General features: G+C 50.0%; 6 protein-coding genes across 6 annotated transcripts; 3 read left to right on the top strand and 3 right to left on the bottom strand.

Annotated features, from left to right (window-relative positions):
- Positions 1–136: 136 nt before the first annotated feature.
- Positions 137–1,809, bottom strand: adaB (chromatin-binding transcription regulator ADA2; the record flags this gene model as incomplete). Its single annotated transcript, XM_056722872.1, has 3 exons — positions 137–205; positions 259–1,650; positions 1,717–1,809. The coding sequence occupies 3 exons, from the start codon at positions 1,807–1,809 to the stop codon at positions 137–139; spliced, it is 1,554 nt and encodes a 517-aa protein (XP_056579122.1).
- Positions 1,810–2,492: 683 nt separating this feature from the next.
- Positions 2,493–4,762, top strand: N7517_005141 (uncharacterized protein; the record flags this gene model as incomplete). Its single annotated transcript, XM_056722871.1, has 4 exons — positions 2,493–2,514; positions 2,621–2,776; positions 2,838–3,314; positions 4,611–4,762. The coding sequence occupies 4 exons, from the start codon at positions 2,493–2,495 to the stop codon at positions 4,760–4,762; spliced, it is 807 nt and encodes a 268-aa protein (XP_056579121.1).
- A 977-nt stretch (positions 4,763–5,739) lies between these two features.
- Positions 5,740–8,705, bottom strand: N7517_005140 (coatomer subunit beta'; the record flags this gene model as incomplete). Its single annotated transcript, XM_056722870.1, has 6 exons — positions 5,740–6,951; positions 7,007–8,275; positions 8,335–8,366; positions 8,427–8,448; positions 8,502–8,564; positions 8,688–8,705. 6 exons carry the CDS (start codon positions 8,703–8,705, stop codon positions 5,740–5,742), a joined length of 2,616 nt encoding a protein of 871 aa, XP_056579120.1.
- A 695-nt stretch (positions 8,706–9,400) lies between these two features.
- On the bottom strand, positions 9,401–10,238 carry N7517_005139 (complex I NDUFA5 subunit family protein; the record flags this gene model as incomplete). Its single annotated transcript, XM_056722869.1, has 3 exons — positions 9,401–9,464; positions 9,518–9,622; positions 9,688–10,238. 3 exons carry the CDS (start codon positions 10,236–10,238, stop codon positions 9,401–9,403), a joined length of 720 nt encoding a protein of 239 aa, XP_056579119.1.
- A 417-nt stretch (positions 10,239–10,655) lies between these two features.
- On the top strand, positions 10,656–12,980 carry N7517_005138 (putative disulfide isomerase; the record flags this gene model as incomplete). Its single annotated transcript, XM_056722868.1, has 4 exons — positions 10,656–10,882; positions 10,938–11,019; positions 11,075–12,568; positions 12,621–12,980. 4 exons carry the CDS (start codon positions 10,656–10,658, stop codon positions 12,978–12,980), a joined length of 2,163 nt encoding a protein of 720 aa, XP_056579118.1.
- A 744-nt stretch (positions 12,981–13,724) lies between these two features.
- N7517_005137 (cytochrome b-c1 complex subunit 10) lies at positions 13,725–14,596 on the top strand (the record flags this gene model as incomplete). Its single annotated transcript, XM_056722867.1, has 5 exons — positions 13,725–13,727; positions 13,907–13,971; positions 14,263–14,316; positions 14,385–14,532; positions 14,588–14,596. The coding sequence occupies 5 exons, from the start codon at positions 13,725–13,727 to the stop codon at positions 14,594–14,596; spliced, it is 279 nt and encodes a 92-aa protein (XP_056579117.1).
- Between the last annotated feature and the right edge of the window lie 554 nt (positions 14,597–15,150).

Below are 15,150 nucleotides of genomic sequence, written 5' to 3'. Positions count from 1 at the left end.
CCAAGAACACATCCACCCATCTCCCAAGTTCCCTATGAACGCCAAAAAAAAAAAAAACGCTCCGAACAAAATCACAAATAGATTTGGATATCAATAAGCTAGGAACCGTTTACAGCATATAAGGGATTTGGCGCATCTACGCCTTGTTGATCCAACCGCTGTGTACCATGAAATCATAAATTCGGCTGGTTTTAGTGCCCTCGATCTAACAGAGTTAGTAAAGGATTCATGATGCAGCAGTCGAACGATAAAACATACCTTGCAAATTATTCGTGCATCTTTCTTCTTCAGGTTGCCGCCCTGCTTCATTGCTTCTTTCAAGAGTGTCTCCTTGATGACCAGATAAGGCTTCGGCATCAGACGTAGAACATTGCATAACTCTGCCTCTTCCTTGGTCAGGAGGTGCAAGTCGGCAGCAGTGTCATTGTCCAGCTTCCACGGTGGCATCCCGCTTAACGGGGGCACCACGTATTTCGTCTTCGTCGGCTGCGGGGGAGGCGCATCCCCATCGACAGCGAAGGCGCGATCGAAATCGTTCAATGGTTCGTCGTCAGGATCTGCCGGTGCGTGTGGATTGGCGGCTTTTTGCAGTCGCAGCGGCAGTTCAGGCGTTGTGAGCTGGATTGCTGCCGCTGGGGTCTCTGTGAGCTGTGTCTGCTTAGGGCGGGTGCTGGCGAAACGATCGAATGATCCCTGAGGAAGCAGCCGCTGTACGCGCTGTTGCTTATCCTGCTCATACTTCTCGCCTGCTTTTAGGTCGCCGATGCCCATCTGCCGCCATTCTTGAAGCTGGGAGATGGCTAAGCGGAGATTGTGCTCGTACTCCAGGCCCTTGTTGACGTCTTCAAAGTCCTTGCAGTTCATCATCCGTGCGAGTGGCTTTGCTTTGTTCAACAAATCTCGTTCTTCCTTGGACCGTTTCTTATCTAAGGCAGTGTTCTTTCGGTATTCGAGGAGGTTGTGCTCGAAGAGGATTTTCTTGCGCTCGGTACGCGCTGTCAGGCGGGAGTTGTAAATGTCGACCACGGTCATCTTGAGTTCGGTCTCTGCATCTGGCTCGCCATTTTCATTGAGTCCAGCCCCGGGCTCGAAAGTCATGTGCTGCACCGCTTCTTCGGCATCGTTCAAGAACTCGGTCTCAAACTCCAATCGTCCTGGCATGTAGCCCTGCACTTCGTGACATGCCGGTACACTGGCAGTTGGCTTTTGCTTGGGTGTAGTGGGAGGTGCTGACTTGGCTGCATCTTTGCGCTCTTCGATGCGCCGCTTCTTGCGTGTTTGAAACTCCTCTTTGGAGATTGAATCCTGCAAGCTCCTATCGTCTGGATCGGCGCGAGCTGCGAGCGGAAAGTTGACGCTCTTCACATATGTGTTATAGTAGTGGTCTCGCACTTCATCCTTGCTGCGGTAGCCGCCAATGTGGTCTGCGATGTCTGCCCAGGAACCCAACCCATAGATTTCGGCGCCTTCCAGCAATAACAATTCTTCGTCGGCACCCCAATCCCCTTGGAATATGGGGACTGAATTCTGTTCGATCACTTGGAATGGATGTGTGGCGGGGTCATGGTTTTTGGAACTCTTTCCGGCGGAGAAGCAAGGAACACAGAGGTCATATTCTGGGCAGGCGGGATGCGAACACGAGATGCGAACCTATGCGATGGAATCGCGTCAGTCTCTGATTTCAAATGGCCATGACACAACCACGTCGAGACTTACTGTTGATGTAACATCGATAGAGCACACATCGCAGTGGAACTTAGTGCCGGCCTCGGTGCCGCGTGAGGCGGTCTTCTTGCGTATCACACCCATTAGCCCTCCACCCCTTTCATCGTCCGGCTTGTCGGGAGCTGTATCAAGAGATAAGCAGACTCAGAAAATCTGAAAATACTAGACTTGCAGACAAGTTGTGAGATCTTCCGGGGTAGGGGGTCTCCGCACTTCGGAGCGGGGAATATTCCGAAGCTTGGAAAGGGATCTCAATGTAAAATGATACAACAATCCAAAGCTGAATCTCAACCTTTCTCGTTGGACTTAACTGCCTTGATTGTTAATGTGGTGAAAGTTGATGCGTCGTTAACCCTTGTGGCGGAGCAGTGGCTGAGGCTGATTAATTACTGTACCTTTATGTGACCAGCATGTGACCAGGTTGACCAATCAAACATGTAATTTGATGTAATCTATGGTAAACCAAGTATTATAATTACAGGGGCAACTTCCCCTCTCTCATTCTCATTTGATCTTCGATCTCTCCGACTTCTTTTCTTATCCTTTAGTTGTGCTTCCATACGGATTTCGAAAGATAGTGGTGGTTGTCTTTGTCTTGAATTCTCTCCTTTTGCGTGTGTATTATCTGTGTCCTTGTGTGGCTTCTCCAGGTTTATTTTGGAGGCCATTCGCATGTTGATTATTGGGTGACTCTTAAGCACCCTGCACACGCATTGCAGTATTTTGGACTTTGATCTCTTCTTCTCAATCTCGTTACAACCGCCACTATGTCCTGGAAGCTCACTAAAAGTATGTTTACTGGCAGTTGGTCTCCCTCTCTCCCCCCTCAATATACCCCTCTCTGCATTGCAGTGAAACGCCATGGGCAGTCGCTAATCATACAACTCGTCTGAAGAGTTGAAGGAGACGCACCTGGCACCCTTGACCTCATCATTTGGCCGGTCGTCGTCTACTTCGACGATCAAGGGTGACTCAAACGGTGATGAGGCCCTGACACCTGTCGCCTCCAATCCGCCCAGCATTGCCTCCACCCCCTCAACAAATGGCATCGGTATGTTATTCTTATAATGCTGGAATCCTCCAGTAACTAATCATTTTTATTGTTTTTATAGCGGCCTCCGAGTCTCTTGTCTCTCCTCCTGTGGCCATTGTGAACCCCGGCATCCTTATTGTCACTCTTCACGAAGGACGCAATTTTTCGCTGTCACCTCACTTCCAACAGATCTTCAATTCCCATTTCCAAAATAACTCTTACGCGCCCTCTTCTCTACGCCCAAGTACCTCTTCGTCATCACATTCATCTCAAAATCAAGCGGGCTCATTTGTGCCGTCCGGCCGACCGCAGTCCACAAGCGGGGGAATAAATGCCGCCCCCACTATCCACGGTCGCTATTCCACCAAATACCTTCCGTATGCCCTCCTTGATTTCGAAAAGAACCAAGTCTTTGTGGATGCCGTGTCGGGAACTCCAGAGAGCCCATTGTGGGCTGGAGACAACACAGCCTTTAAGTTCGATGTGTCCCGGAAGACCGAGTTGAGTGTACAGCTGTACCTGCGCAACCCTGCCGCCCGGCCTGGTGCCGGACGGAGTGAGGACATCTTTTTAGGCGCATGCAAGGTCAACCCTCGCTTCGAAGAGAGCCAACCCTATGTGGAGGATCCGAAACTCAGCAAGAAAGACAACCAGAAGGCTGCCGCAGCTCACGATGAGCAAGGGCGTCAACTGGGTCAGCAGGGTGCTGAGTGGCTGGATCTCCAATTTGGTGTCGGCTCAATCAAGATTGGTATCTCTTTTGTGGAGAACAAGCAGCGGAGTCTTAAGTTAGAAGACTTTGATTTGCTCAAGGTTGTGGGCAAGGGTAGTTTCGGAAAGGTCATGCAGGTCATGTAAGTGCATTCAAGGGCTGGTTATATGGTTTTAAAATTCTGACAGTTGGGGAATCACAGGAAGAAGGATACTGGTCGGATCTACGCCCTCAAGACAATTCGCAAGGCTCACATTATCTCGCGATCGGAAGTCACACATACACTTGCCGAGCGATCGGTTCTCGCACAGATCAACAACCCGTTTATTGTTCCGCTGAAGTTCTCGTTCCAGTCCCCTGAGAAGTTGTACTTCGTGTTGGCATTTGTGAATGGCGGAGAGTTGTTCCACCATTTGCAAAGGGAACAACGATTTGATATCAACAGAGCCCGTTTCTACACCGCAGAGTTGCTGTGCGCTCTTGAGTGTCTGCACGGCTTCAAGGTTATTTACCGAGATCTCAAGCCTGAGAACATTCTTCTCGATTACACTGGCCATATCGCTCTTTGCGATTTCGGTCTCTGCAAGCTGGACATGAAAGACGAAGACCGAACCAATAGTAAGATATCCTCGCCACTCGTTATAAGCCCTATATAACTAACCAAACTCAGCGTTCTGTGGAACTCCCGAATATCTCGCTCCAGAACTTCTCCTTGGCAACGGCTACACCAAGACCGTGGATTGGTGGACTCTCGGTGTCTTGCTCTACGAGATGTTGACAGGCCTGCCTCCATTCTACGATGAAAACACCAACGAAATGTATCGCAAGATCTTGCAAGAGCCTCTGACCTTCCCCAGCAGCGACATCGTCCCGCCTGCTGCCCGAGATCTTCTCACTCGACTGTTGGACCGTGACCCTGTGCGCCGACTGGGTGCTAATGGTGCTGCGGAGATCAAGTCTCACCATTTCTTTGCCAACATTGACTGGCGCAAACTTCTCCAGAGGAAGTACGAACCCAGTTTCCGACCAAACGTGGTATGTATTCTTTACTCCCCGATCATTCATTGGACCAACACATGACTGACTTGATGTAGGTGGATGCCCGTGATACTGAGAACTTCGATGTTGAATTCACTAGAGAAGCACCCCAGGACTCATATGTCGACGGCCCCGTCCTCTCGCAAACCATGCAACAACAGTTCGAAGGATGGTCGTATAACCGACCCGTGGCTGGCCTCGGTGATGCAGGTGGCAGTGTCAAAGACCCGTCCTTCGGTAGCATCCCGGAGTAGTGCTGCTCGCCGCGTCAAATTAGATCGAGCATTCCTGGTGCAAGAAAGAGACAATTGGAGGCTCATAGAGACCATTTCCTTTTTTAACTGCGTATATGTCTTTCATTAACATATCCACCAATCTTGATCATTTTTTTCACTCTGTTCTTCGTCACATTGTTCGTTTTCCCATCACAAAGGAGTCTGTGGCATCTTGATATCGGAGTAGCTCCTGATCTTCGAGACGACATTGGTTCTTCTCGTTTTATACGTCCGCTGAGCGCTTTGATTTGATTTTCTTGTCTTGTTCGGTCATCTCCCTTCCATCTCAAGTGTTCATTCTCTCTAGGCAGGTTCCTTTCTTACCCTTGGTTTCTCGTTGCTTTTCTCAAGCGGTCATCATCTGCACCCTTGTTCTGTATTCTCGATGAAAACGTTACGATGGACAATGCCAAAACAGTTCTGCATTATATGTCTTCGACTAAGCACGTAATATGGATATGCCTCTGGCCGGTTTTAGATGCAAAGTAGTAAATTGGATTCAAATGGCCCAATTTCAGCGCTCCGCGGGTAGAAAGCTCTTCTAAGGTTGATTCTTAGCTTTCGAGTACCCGCAGACAATAGCCAGTCTTGTATTGTTATTCTAGACGTATGTGCTCGTTCTGGTATCTACTACTAAACCCTTAGGTAGACAGAAACCTTTACTATCGTTCAGAGTATAGGGCCAGAGAAATCCGGTATAGTATACATATACAATAATCTAGTAAATCAACGAAACCACTGGAAATAGAGGGAAACATATTGCTTGTATCTAGGCATGTAATTTGCTCCAGAGACACATGACAGCGAAATTACAAATAAGAAAATGAAAAAAAAGTCGGACACACGTTAAGACGCCGCTCGCAATCAAGAATGGTCTGACTGGTCAGCCAGAAAACAAACGATCAACCTAACTCTCCTGGAAAGTCACCAATCAGAACCCGGTGCTTTTTGTTCGTTTACTCGGCTTCGGCAGCATCGGCCTCGTCCACTGCAGCCTTTTCGGCCTTCTCTGCCTCGTCACCCACCTCGCGTACGCCATTAGTCGCGGTCACGGGCTCTTCTTCGTCACCGTTGACATCAATCAAGGACTCCGAAGAAGCAGGTTCGGGGACATTATCCCCTTCCTTCTCTAGGCGAATGTACTCATCCCACTCGGGGAAGAGGTCGTCATCGGTAGAGACGTCGGGGGCACCGGGCGGGACACCGATGAGGCGAGCAACCTTGGTCTTGCCAGACTGCTCTAGGGATTCCTTCCATTGGAGAACGAGTTTAGGGGCGCTTGAAGGCTTGTAAGTTTGGGCGAGGAGAACTGCCTCGGCGATGCGGTTGGTCTGGATGAGGAGAGCGATGCAGCCATCGATATCTCCCAGAGACCAGAGAGTGGAGAAGGCGACATTGTGGAGGCCTGACTCCGAGGCCTGGGCGGCCAAGTCCTTGAGACCTTCACGGTTGTTGCTAGCGGTGTGCAACAATAGCAAAGAACCGACGTCCTTGGCGTTGGTAAAGCACTCTTGGGCCAGAGCAAGATTCCAGCCGGCGAGGGCAGCATCACCGACAATCTTCCACTTGTGCTCGACATTGGCCTCGCGGGCAATCGTGAGTGCGGTTTCAAGATCATTCAGCGCAAGGGCGAGCTCGAAGCGGTGCTCGGGGTCGGTGGCGACCTCCAGAGCCATTTCCTTATATCCTTGGCCTTCTAGGAAGCGGGCGACCTTGTTCATCTGGTCTTGGGGAACATCCTTGAGAAGCTCAGACGCCATTTCCATATCGCCGCGCAGCACCACTGTTTGATATTCAACCATGCTGAGAGAAAGGCTGAAGGAGACTGCGTTGACGTCCTTGTCGCAAAGGTAAATACGGCCATCCCGGGGCAGGTAGCCAAGAACGTACATCGGTTGATCGAAGTGAGAGATTGTGTAGGTCTGGTCACCGACGAGGTAGTTGAGGCGGTTCGTAGAGTTGGTGTAGATGAAGCAATCTCCAACCCACTGTCCAGTTCGGACGGTCTCGTTGATGGTGGCAACCAACTCAACAGCTGCCTCAACTCCATCCTCGTCGGCTTCACCGGCGTTTAGGCCATTGATATACTCCTCGCGAGAGTAGCGGAGAACGTAGAAATCGTCTTCACAGGCAAGGGTAACCAGTTCACCAGATTCGGACCAGTAGACCTGTACATGTTGATTAGCATGATTTCCAAAGATCACAGCAGATCAAACAACTTACGGATTTCGGGTCGGCCTCAATTCTGCGAACCAGGCTGCCAGTCTCCCAATCAAAGAAGCCAATGCCACCTTGGCCCTTGACACCCAGAAGAACACCATCGGATAGGCCCTCGGCTTGGAACCCAACATCAAGACCGGCGCTCTGCTCTTTGAAGTTCTTGAAAATCTTGACACTTGTCGATGACTCGCGGATAGCGTAGTCGTTACTGTTGTCTTTCGCACCCCAGGCAAAATCGAGAGCCTGCCCAAATGCCTTGTTTCTCCACGCCAATGCGGTGTAGATGATGTACTCTCCATCACCACAGACAGAAACAAATCGTCCATTGGCGGAGTGTGTCAAAGTCTGTGGGTACACCTCGCACTGTCCCAAATCCTTTGTTGGTAGAGAAAGGGGCTCGCCGTCCTTAACAGTAGCATCGCCGCCCTTGATCACGGACGACACAACCTCACTGTGTCTCGCCCAGATAAGCTTACCAGACCCATCCATTGATACAGCGGGCTCCTCTCGACCCATCTTCACCACGACAGCACCATCATCGAAACCCATCGCAATTCCCTGTCTACCCCGCTGGTAGGAAACACACCATGCTCGTTCTAGACCATAGCTTAATGACTGCTCCAGGCGGTAGGTGTTTGCGTGCCAAATCTTGACGGTTCCATCTTCAGAACCCGAGATAATCACAGGCAATTCGGGGTGATAGCAAGCAAATGATACATTGCTTGTGTGGCCCTCGAGGGTTGCAATGAGTGCCTTCGTGGTGTAGTCCCAAATCTTGACAGTCTTGTCGTCGGAGGTGGTAAGGAGGTATGGCTTATCAGCCTGTGGGTAGTAGTCAACGTGGTTGACACCTTTCGTCTCGTGGGCTTCGAGTGTGAAGTTGGCATGGGGAGATCCGAGGTTCCAGATCTTCACGGTCCGGTCCAAACATGCGGAGGCGAAAGTGTTGGTATCCTTTGGGTTGATCGCCATGCCCATAACATAGTGGCTGTGGCCCTCAAACACTTGCACACATTTCCAGCCTTTCTCCCAGTCCCAAAGCTTAATTGTCATGTCATCGGAGGCTGTGAGCACAAACGGCTGGGTGGGATGGACGGCAATAGAACGGATGTAATCCGGGTGTGCTTCAAAGGAGGTGATTTTTTCGGATGTGTTGTAGTTATAGACCCGGAGCTGGAAGTCATCTGAACCGCAGACAATCCAGTTCTTCCGCGCAATGAATCGACCGGCACGAACGGGGACATCGGTGAGTTCGAATGTTTTGATGATGGACTAGAGGGCAGACGATTTAGATAAGAATATGGGGAGTGTGGATATGTGTCGGGTCTTACCTGCGATTCATAAGACCAGATGTAGACATGGCCTGGACAGGAAAGTAATTAGCGCATTGGACATCTCGCATACTGCCCCTCTCGAAACATACCGCTATACAAGGTCGTCAAGATCTAAGAAGGAGATTAGTTTGAGCAAAGCTACCGAGTGGATTGGAAGAGCTTACCCATGGCTCTGTAGGGTGGAAATCAATCCCCTTTACCCGCTCAGAGCGGGCAAACAGCTGCCTCTGTAACGTTTATCGTCAGCAATCTCTCCATTGTGGACGTCCACCTGCAAAATCATATTGCTATATCTGCCCGAAGGCAGACTCGCAACTATAGGAAGCATTTCATCATCTGCATTTGCGTACCTTGACGTCGAGCCGCATGTTGTGTGGGGGATGAGACGAGTGTTTGTGTGATGCGGCGTTGGGCCTGTAACAGCGATAGGTGATTCCGCGAGCCGCTCAGACAGCCCGATAACAGGGAGGAGCGATCCTCGGAGCAAGTGATTAATTGGAGGAATTAAGAAAGGATTGAGATGAAGGAGAGCTAGAGTGAGAGCGCTTCATTCAGGGACAGCAATGTATGTGTCCACAAGGGATTCCCGCCTTGGCTCACCGCCTTTCAATCGGTCTATCCGCTATACAAATGTCCTACAGATTCATTTGCATGGAGGAAGCTATACTAATTTCCAAGGTTGCTGTGTGACATTAGTAAAATGTAAGCTTGGACTCTGAGTAGCCATTTAGACAAAAAACTAAAGGCTCCAATACTTGCAATATGCTTCCCTGTACAGATATATATATAATCATCGCCCTGATGTATAAACTTGGAACTGCAAGACTAATTAATGACCTCTATACTATGGACATGCCTCAATTGCATCAATCATTTTCCAAAATAAATTGTTGATATCGTTACATTGATTGAATACACAAATCATATGTGGTCTACATATGTAATGGCTCTAGGACTAAGCCTAAACTTTAGATGGTTAAACTCACAAAACATGTATTCAAACAAAGAGACCTCTAGTAGTAGTTACAGAGATTAAAATTCACAGCCATTCCAGAATTGCTGTTTAGTTGCCGCGCTCGAAGTAAGTCCACTGGCCAGGTCGGGGCTTCTCCTCAAGCTCCTCCCACCTGTAAAAGTGTCAGCAGTAAGTCTAGACCGCAAAGTTCGAATTTTCACTTACACCTTGGCCTTGGCCAGCTCATCCACAAGCTTGAGCTCAGTCTCTGCGACCTGGATGATCTCCTCAATAAGGCCGGCGCCGATCTGCTGTTCAACGTGAGAGATCCTGCGCAAGAGGTTAGCATTCTATTGCCTGATTGTTCAAGAATTCGGAGGCGCAGATGCACGTACTGGTCGGCATCAAGGGCAGGCTCGCTCTCCCATTTCATATCTTGGTGGTAGAAGTCAAACTCGGCCTTTTCGGTTGTCTCGCTAGCCTCGTTCATGATTTTAGCCCATTCCGCTTCTTGTTGCGGGGTACGGGCGGGGCCCTCAGTTGTGCCTGACAGGCCTTCGCCATCCCATTCTTCGCCACGAGCATTGTCGGATCCATCCTTCTGTTGGGCAGCGGCATGGGTGAAGGTGCCGTCGGCGCGCTGGACCTTAGCGAACCGCTCAGGTTCGGATCCCACGGTCTTCCGCACACGCTCCAACCAGGCATCGAATCCGGCGGGCTTTTGCGATTCAATGACCTGGAGACGATGGCGGGTCAAAGCTTCAACGGATTGGCGGTAGGCGGAGGATTCGGGGAACGCCTGCAACTTCTGCAGAGTAGTCGAGTAAAGGTAGATTAAAGTAGGGCGAGGGCTGGGGTGGGTGAAAAGGCCCGTCAATCCGGTAGGAGCAAAAGGCTCCAAATACCGAGGCTTGACATTGGCCAGCAGCCGGAGTGTAGAGCGCATTGTTAATGAATTTGGTGATATTGAAGTCGCTATGTTCCAGGGAGATGAAGTGTTGAAGTCGGCCCGGAGCGGATTAACCTGCGCTCCACCCCCAAGCGGCAAGGGGAAACACAACTCACCTTTTCCGATACAATCAAAGCCTCACATCTGGTTCTTTGTTTGGGCTGTGTGCAGTTCTATTTTGCTTTCAGCTACGGGGCGCTATAGTCGCTAAGTGCTGTTTCTTTCTGCGACGTGACCAGTGCCCACCCGAGTCACCAGTATTCGCCCCCATTCAATGTGCCACCTGTGACATTTCGCGATTATCCTCCCTACTTCGACCAAAGTCCTTCGTTTTGCTCAGCTGCGACATCTTGAAACTACTTATACTCTCCTTTAAACTCCTACCCGAGTTCTTCGCCTTTTTCTTCCATCAAAATGAAACCGTCTTGGCTGGGGTGGTCCCTCCTCTCACTGTTGGCAGCGCCTGCTTTGGGCACGCCTTCAGATGCTTCCTTCAACCAGGGATCTGGAGATACACTTGTCAAGCGGGGGAGTCGTGGAGTGGATCCGGACACACCCACAATATTCAATGGTATTGAAGTGCCCCCGTTGACGCAGTTGACCCCGGATAATTTTGAGGAAGTGACCAAAAATGGTCACTGGTGAGGAACCCTCCCGCAGCAATTAATAAACCGCTCAAGTCTCTAACTATTATAGGATGATCAAACATTATTCCCCTAATTGCCCGCATTGCCGGACGGCGGCCCCAATGTACCAGACCCTATATGAGTACTACTACGTGAGTATCTATTCCATTATTTTAACCTTTGGGGCTCGAATCTGATTAGTGATAGACCTCAAATCCCTTATTCCTCTCCGGATTGAAGCCCGATGCGCTCTCATCTCTAGACTCCTTCACTGGCTACTACAATCTCCATTTCGGGTCCATAAACTGCCTGGCCTTCGGCGATTTCTGCAAAAAGTTGAACATCGAATTTTTCCCCGCGTGGGCATTCTATCATATGGGTGTTCAGACCGATCCACCCGCTGGTGCCAAAACGATGTCAGAGATTGGCGCTATGATCGAAGCCAAGCTCGAGACGATCAAGCCTGGGTCCCGACCTTCGCAAGGCGTCCAAGTCCCAAAGGCTGGTGCTAAGAGCATGGAAATGACCGCTAAACCCGAATTGGTAAAGCCTGGCGCGAAAACAGCTGTTGAGAAGCAGAGTATTGAGACCGCAGAAAAGGAAGGCGTTAGCCCTGAGTCTGTCAAGGCCAAGCTCCAAGGACGGCCTGCTAATCCCCAGGGCGTTTCTATCCCACTCACTGCGGAGAGCTTCCAAAGCCTTGTCACGACTACCCATGATCCCTGGATCATCAAGTTTTACGTTCCTTGGTGCCATCATTGCCAGGCCCTAGCACCAAACTGGAACTCGATGGCCAAGGAGATGAAGGATACTCTCAATGTTGGTGAAGTGAACTGTGAACTTGAAAAGCGACTTTGCGAAGATGCTCGCGTGGGCGCCTACCCGACGATCTACTTCTTCCGTGGCGGCGAGAGAGTCGAATATACCGGTCTTCGTGGCTTGGGAGATCTAATCTCGTACACAAACAAAGCCGTCGGCGTGGGATCAAGCATTCAGGATGTTGATGCGACTACTTTTAAGCAGTTGGAAGAAACCGAAGAGGTTTTGTTCCTGTATCTCTACGACCACGCGACGACATCTGAAGATTTTGAGGCCATGAATCGCCTTACCCTCAGTCTTGTGGGACACGCTCGCATTGTCAAGAGTGATAGTGCTGCTCTTTCCGAGCGGTTCAAGATCTCTACCTGGCCTCGTCTTCTGGTCGTTCGCGACCGACGTCCCAACTACTATAATGCCCTTGCTCCTAAGGACATGAGAGATTTCCGTCAAATATTGTCGTGGATGCAGACTGTGTGGCTGCCCATTGTACCTGAGCTCACCGCATCCAACGCCCAAGAAATTATGGACGGAAAGTTCGTTGTTCTGGGACTCCTGAGCCGCCGCCGTAGCGATGACTTCAAGCAGTCCAAGCGCGAGCTGAAGGAAGCTGCTCTTGAATGGATGGACAAGCAGGTTCAACTGTTCCGCCTTGAGCGAGCCGAACTTCGTGATTCCAAGCAACTGCGTATCGAAGAAGCCGATGACCGCAATGATCAGCGTGCACTGCGGGCTGCGAAGAACATGCGTATCACCATCCGCGAGGATGACAAGAAGCAAGTCGCATTTGCTTGGGTCGATGGCGACTTTTGGGAGCGTTGGCTGCGTACAACCTACGGTATCGACGTGGAAACCAGTGACCGCGTTATTATCAATGATCAAGATGTAAGTCGTCCCTCATGATGTTTGTCCGAGCACTATAACTGACTTCCGATAGAACCGCCGCTACTGGGATACCGCTTCAAGCGGAGCTCCTATCATGGCCTCCAGGACCTCCATTCTCGAGACCATTCCTCTCGTCATCGCTTCCCCTTCGAAGTTGTCACCCAAATCCACCATCGGCACATTCGAGACTATTTTCTTCTTCACTCGATCCCTCCTCAGCAGCCATCCTATCATCTTCTTCATCATCTTGGGTGCCGTGGTTGCTGTGGCCGCCATCTTCGGACGTGGACGTCTCAGACGTAATGCTGCGCGCGGCGGTATTATTGGCAACTCCACCAACAACGGTGGCTTCTTCCACCTGGACGGCAAGGAGGGTTTCCTGAACGGAAGCTCGACCGACAAAGTCGACTAATGAGACAAATGTACAGTTAGGGTGTTTGGCTACGCGGTTCTTATAATCTTTTGTTTCCACTGTATTTGATGCTGCTTTCCTCTCATGCGTCTGTTCAATCCTGTCTCAATTGAATCTTTTTTGCATGTCAGTCCGAGGGGTTTTTTGAAGCACATATTTTATTCCATTTCTTTTCATCACGCGAACTGTTGGAGTCTAGGCGCAGCTTCTCGAGAGCAAGGCTTCCTAGTATTAACTCCATAATCCTATTAGAATTTTTTTTTGACAAGTAGTTACCGTTACCTTCCCCTTCAGATCTTTCGTCCCTTCCCCATCTTCTAAGGTAATTGAAATCATTCAGGAAGGTGCGTGTCTCCTGCGAGTTTCCCCTACCCCCGAGAATTTTGGCAAGATTTTGGCACGTTGAGTTCAAGAAGGGCCATATAATGTGTCCGGTTACAGACGACGTATGTATTTCACGCTTTTCTTTTGTACACATGGCAGATGATGAGACGCAAACAAATCAATCGTAGAATTCTAGAACTCTGAGATGGACTGTCACATAAAAATCCTCATCCATCATTGACTTGATCAATATAAACTCATACTTCCAGGGTCGAACGAAAACAATTACGCCTCCTCTGATTGGCCACTAGCTTTGAAGTCACGTGCAAACTCGGGCACTCCCGGTTTTCGTCGACCACCAAGTGGCCAGCTCCTGTCTCCTAGCAATTGTCCCACCAAATCACTCCGGTGTCATTCAAAATGGTAAGTGCTTTCATATTCACAAGATGAGAAAACCTCATATTCTATTCCGAAGTTCCTCACCCACTCGCCCGCGCTCCGGGTAGAGCACAATCGGGCCATGAGTATCACAACCGGCTTCCGAGCCGCGGGATGAGACGCGATCGAAGATGTCACATCAATTGCTAACACATATTCTACAGTTCGCCTCTACCGCTCGCCGCGCCGCGGCCCAGGCCTCCGCCTCCACTTCCGCTTATGCGCCCAAGTGAGACTACCCCATATCCTTTTTCCTCGAACCCCGGATAGTACAATTTGGTCCGTAATCAGCATGCTGGGTGGAGCCAATGAAGCATGGATTGGCACTTTCCAATGCAACTTTCCTAGTTGATTGGATGCCCGTCTTTCCTCTCTCGCAGCGGAGCTTGACGGGTGTCTGGCATCTGTGGGGCGGGGATTACAAGCCCGTGGGCTTTGGGATAAAAAGAAAAGCCGGATTCAAACAAGGCAGATCGAACCAGGAACGAGAACACCAAGCTAACGCCTCGCTAATCTGCAGGTACACCATCCCCCGCACCGCCGCTGGTATGACTCTTGGCACAGCCATCCAGGTGTGAGTATATCCCGCATCCGACTCTCCCAGGTGGGACAGGATACAGGGGCTAACGATGTATTGAACAGTGGTTCCATCGCTGCTGGCTTCGGTGTTGCCCTTGGTAGCGGTGCCCTCTTCATCTTCGGCGAGGTTCCCCGTGTGCGCAACGATATCCTCCGCAAGCTTCCTTACCTCGATACCTACTACGACCGCACCATCCCCGCTGAGGACAACGTGAGTCATCTACGGTTAATTTGGAGGCTTGGATTCGATGCTAACTTTCTTATAGCCCTTCTAAATTATTCGCCAGGGGTATATACCTGTCTCCCTTTTGATCGATATGAATCGGGGCTTTCGGGGGGCAGGCTGGGGCTGCACTGTGTAGAATAGCGATGAAAGTCTTTTCTGTTTTTAATACCACATAGAAACAGTTGTTTCAAAGTAAATATCTATTTCTTGGTCTGTATGCGTGATTGTACTCCGTAGACTATCGACAGTTATGTAACTTTCCCTTAAATTATAGGGCTGAGAAACCTATAGCTCCTGGGAACTCCAGGACTCTTATATACCTCGGAGATCCGGATACTGCATGGGATGCTTTCTGAACTAGCCAAGAGTGTATCGCTGTAGATAGCGCTGTCGTCGTGGACTAGATCTCGGGATATTAATGACATATGTTGTACAACCAACAGGGGTTCTCCAGCATTCAATCCAAAGCCTCTTCCCCAACAAGGCAAGTCCATCCTCAGATAACAAGCCCCAAAAGGATACTAGCAGTCCTAGGGGGTTTCAGAAAGCCAAATACATTTGTAGCTAATCAGCACCTGAGCATAATCGACACGAGTCAAGCCC

Source organism: Penicillium concentricum (genome assembly GCF_028827145.1).
Source record: "Penicillium concentricum strain IBT 3081 chromosome Unknown utg000002l_segment0_segment0, whole genome shotgun sequence".
In the NCBI taxonomy this organism is placed as follows: domain Eukaryota; kingdom Fungi; phylum Ascomycota; class Eurotiomycetes; order Eurotiales; family Aspergillaceae; genus Penicillium; species Penicillium concentricum.
This window is presented reverse-complemented; position numbering and strand designations above follow the sequence as displayed.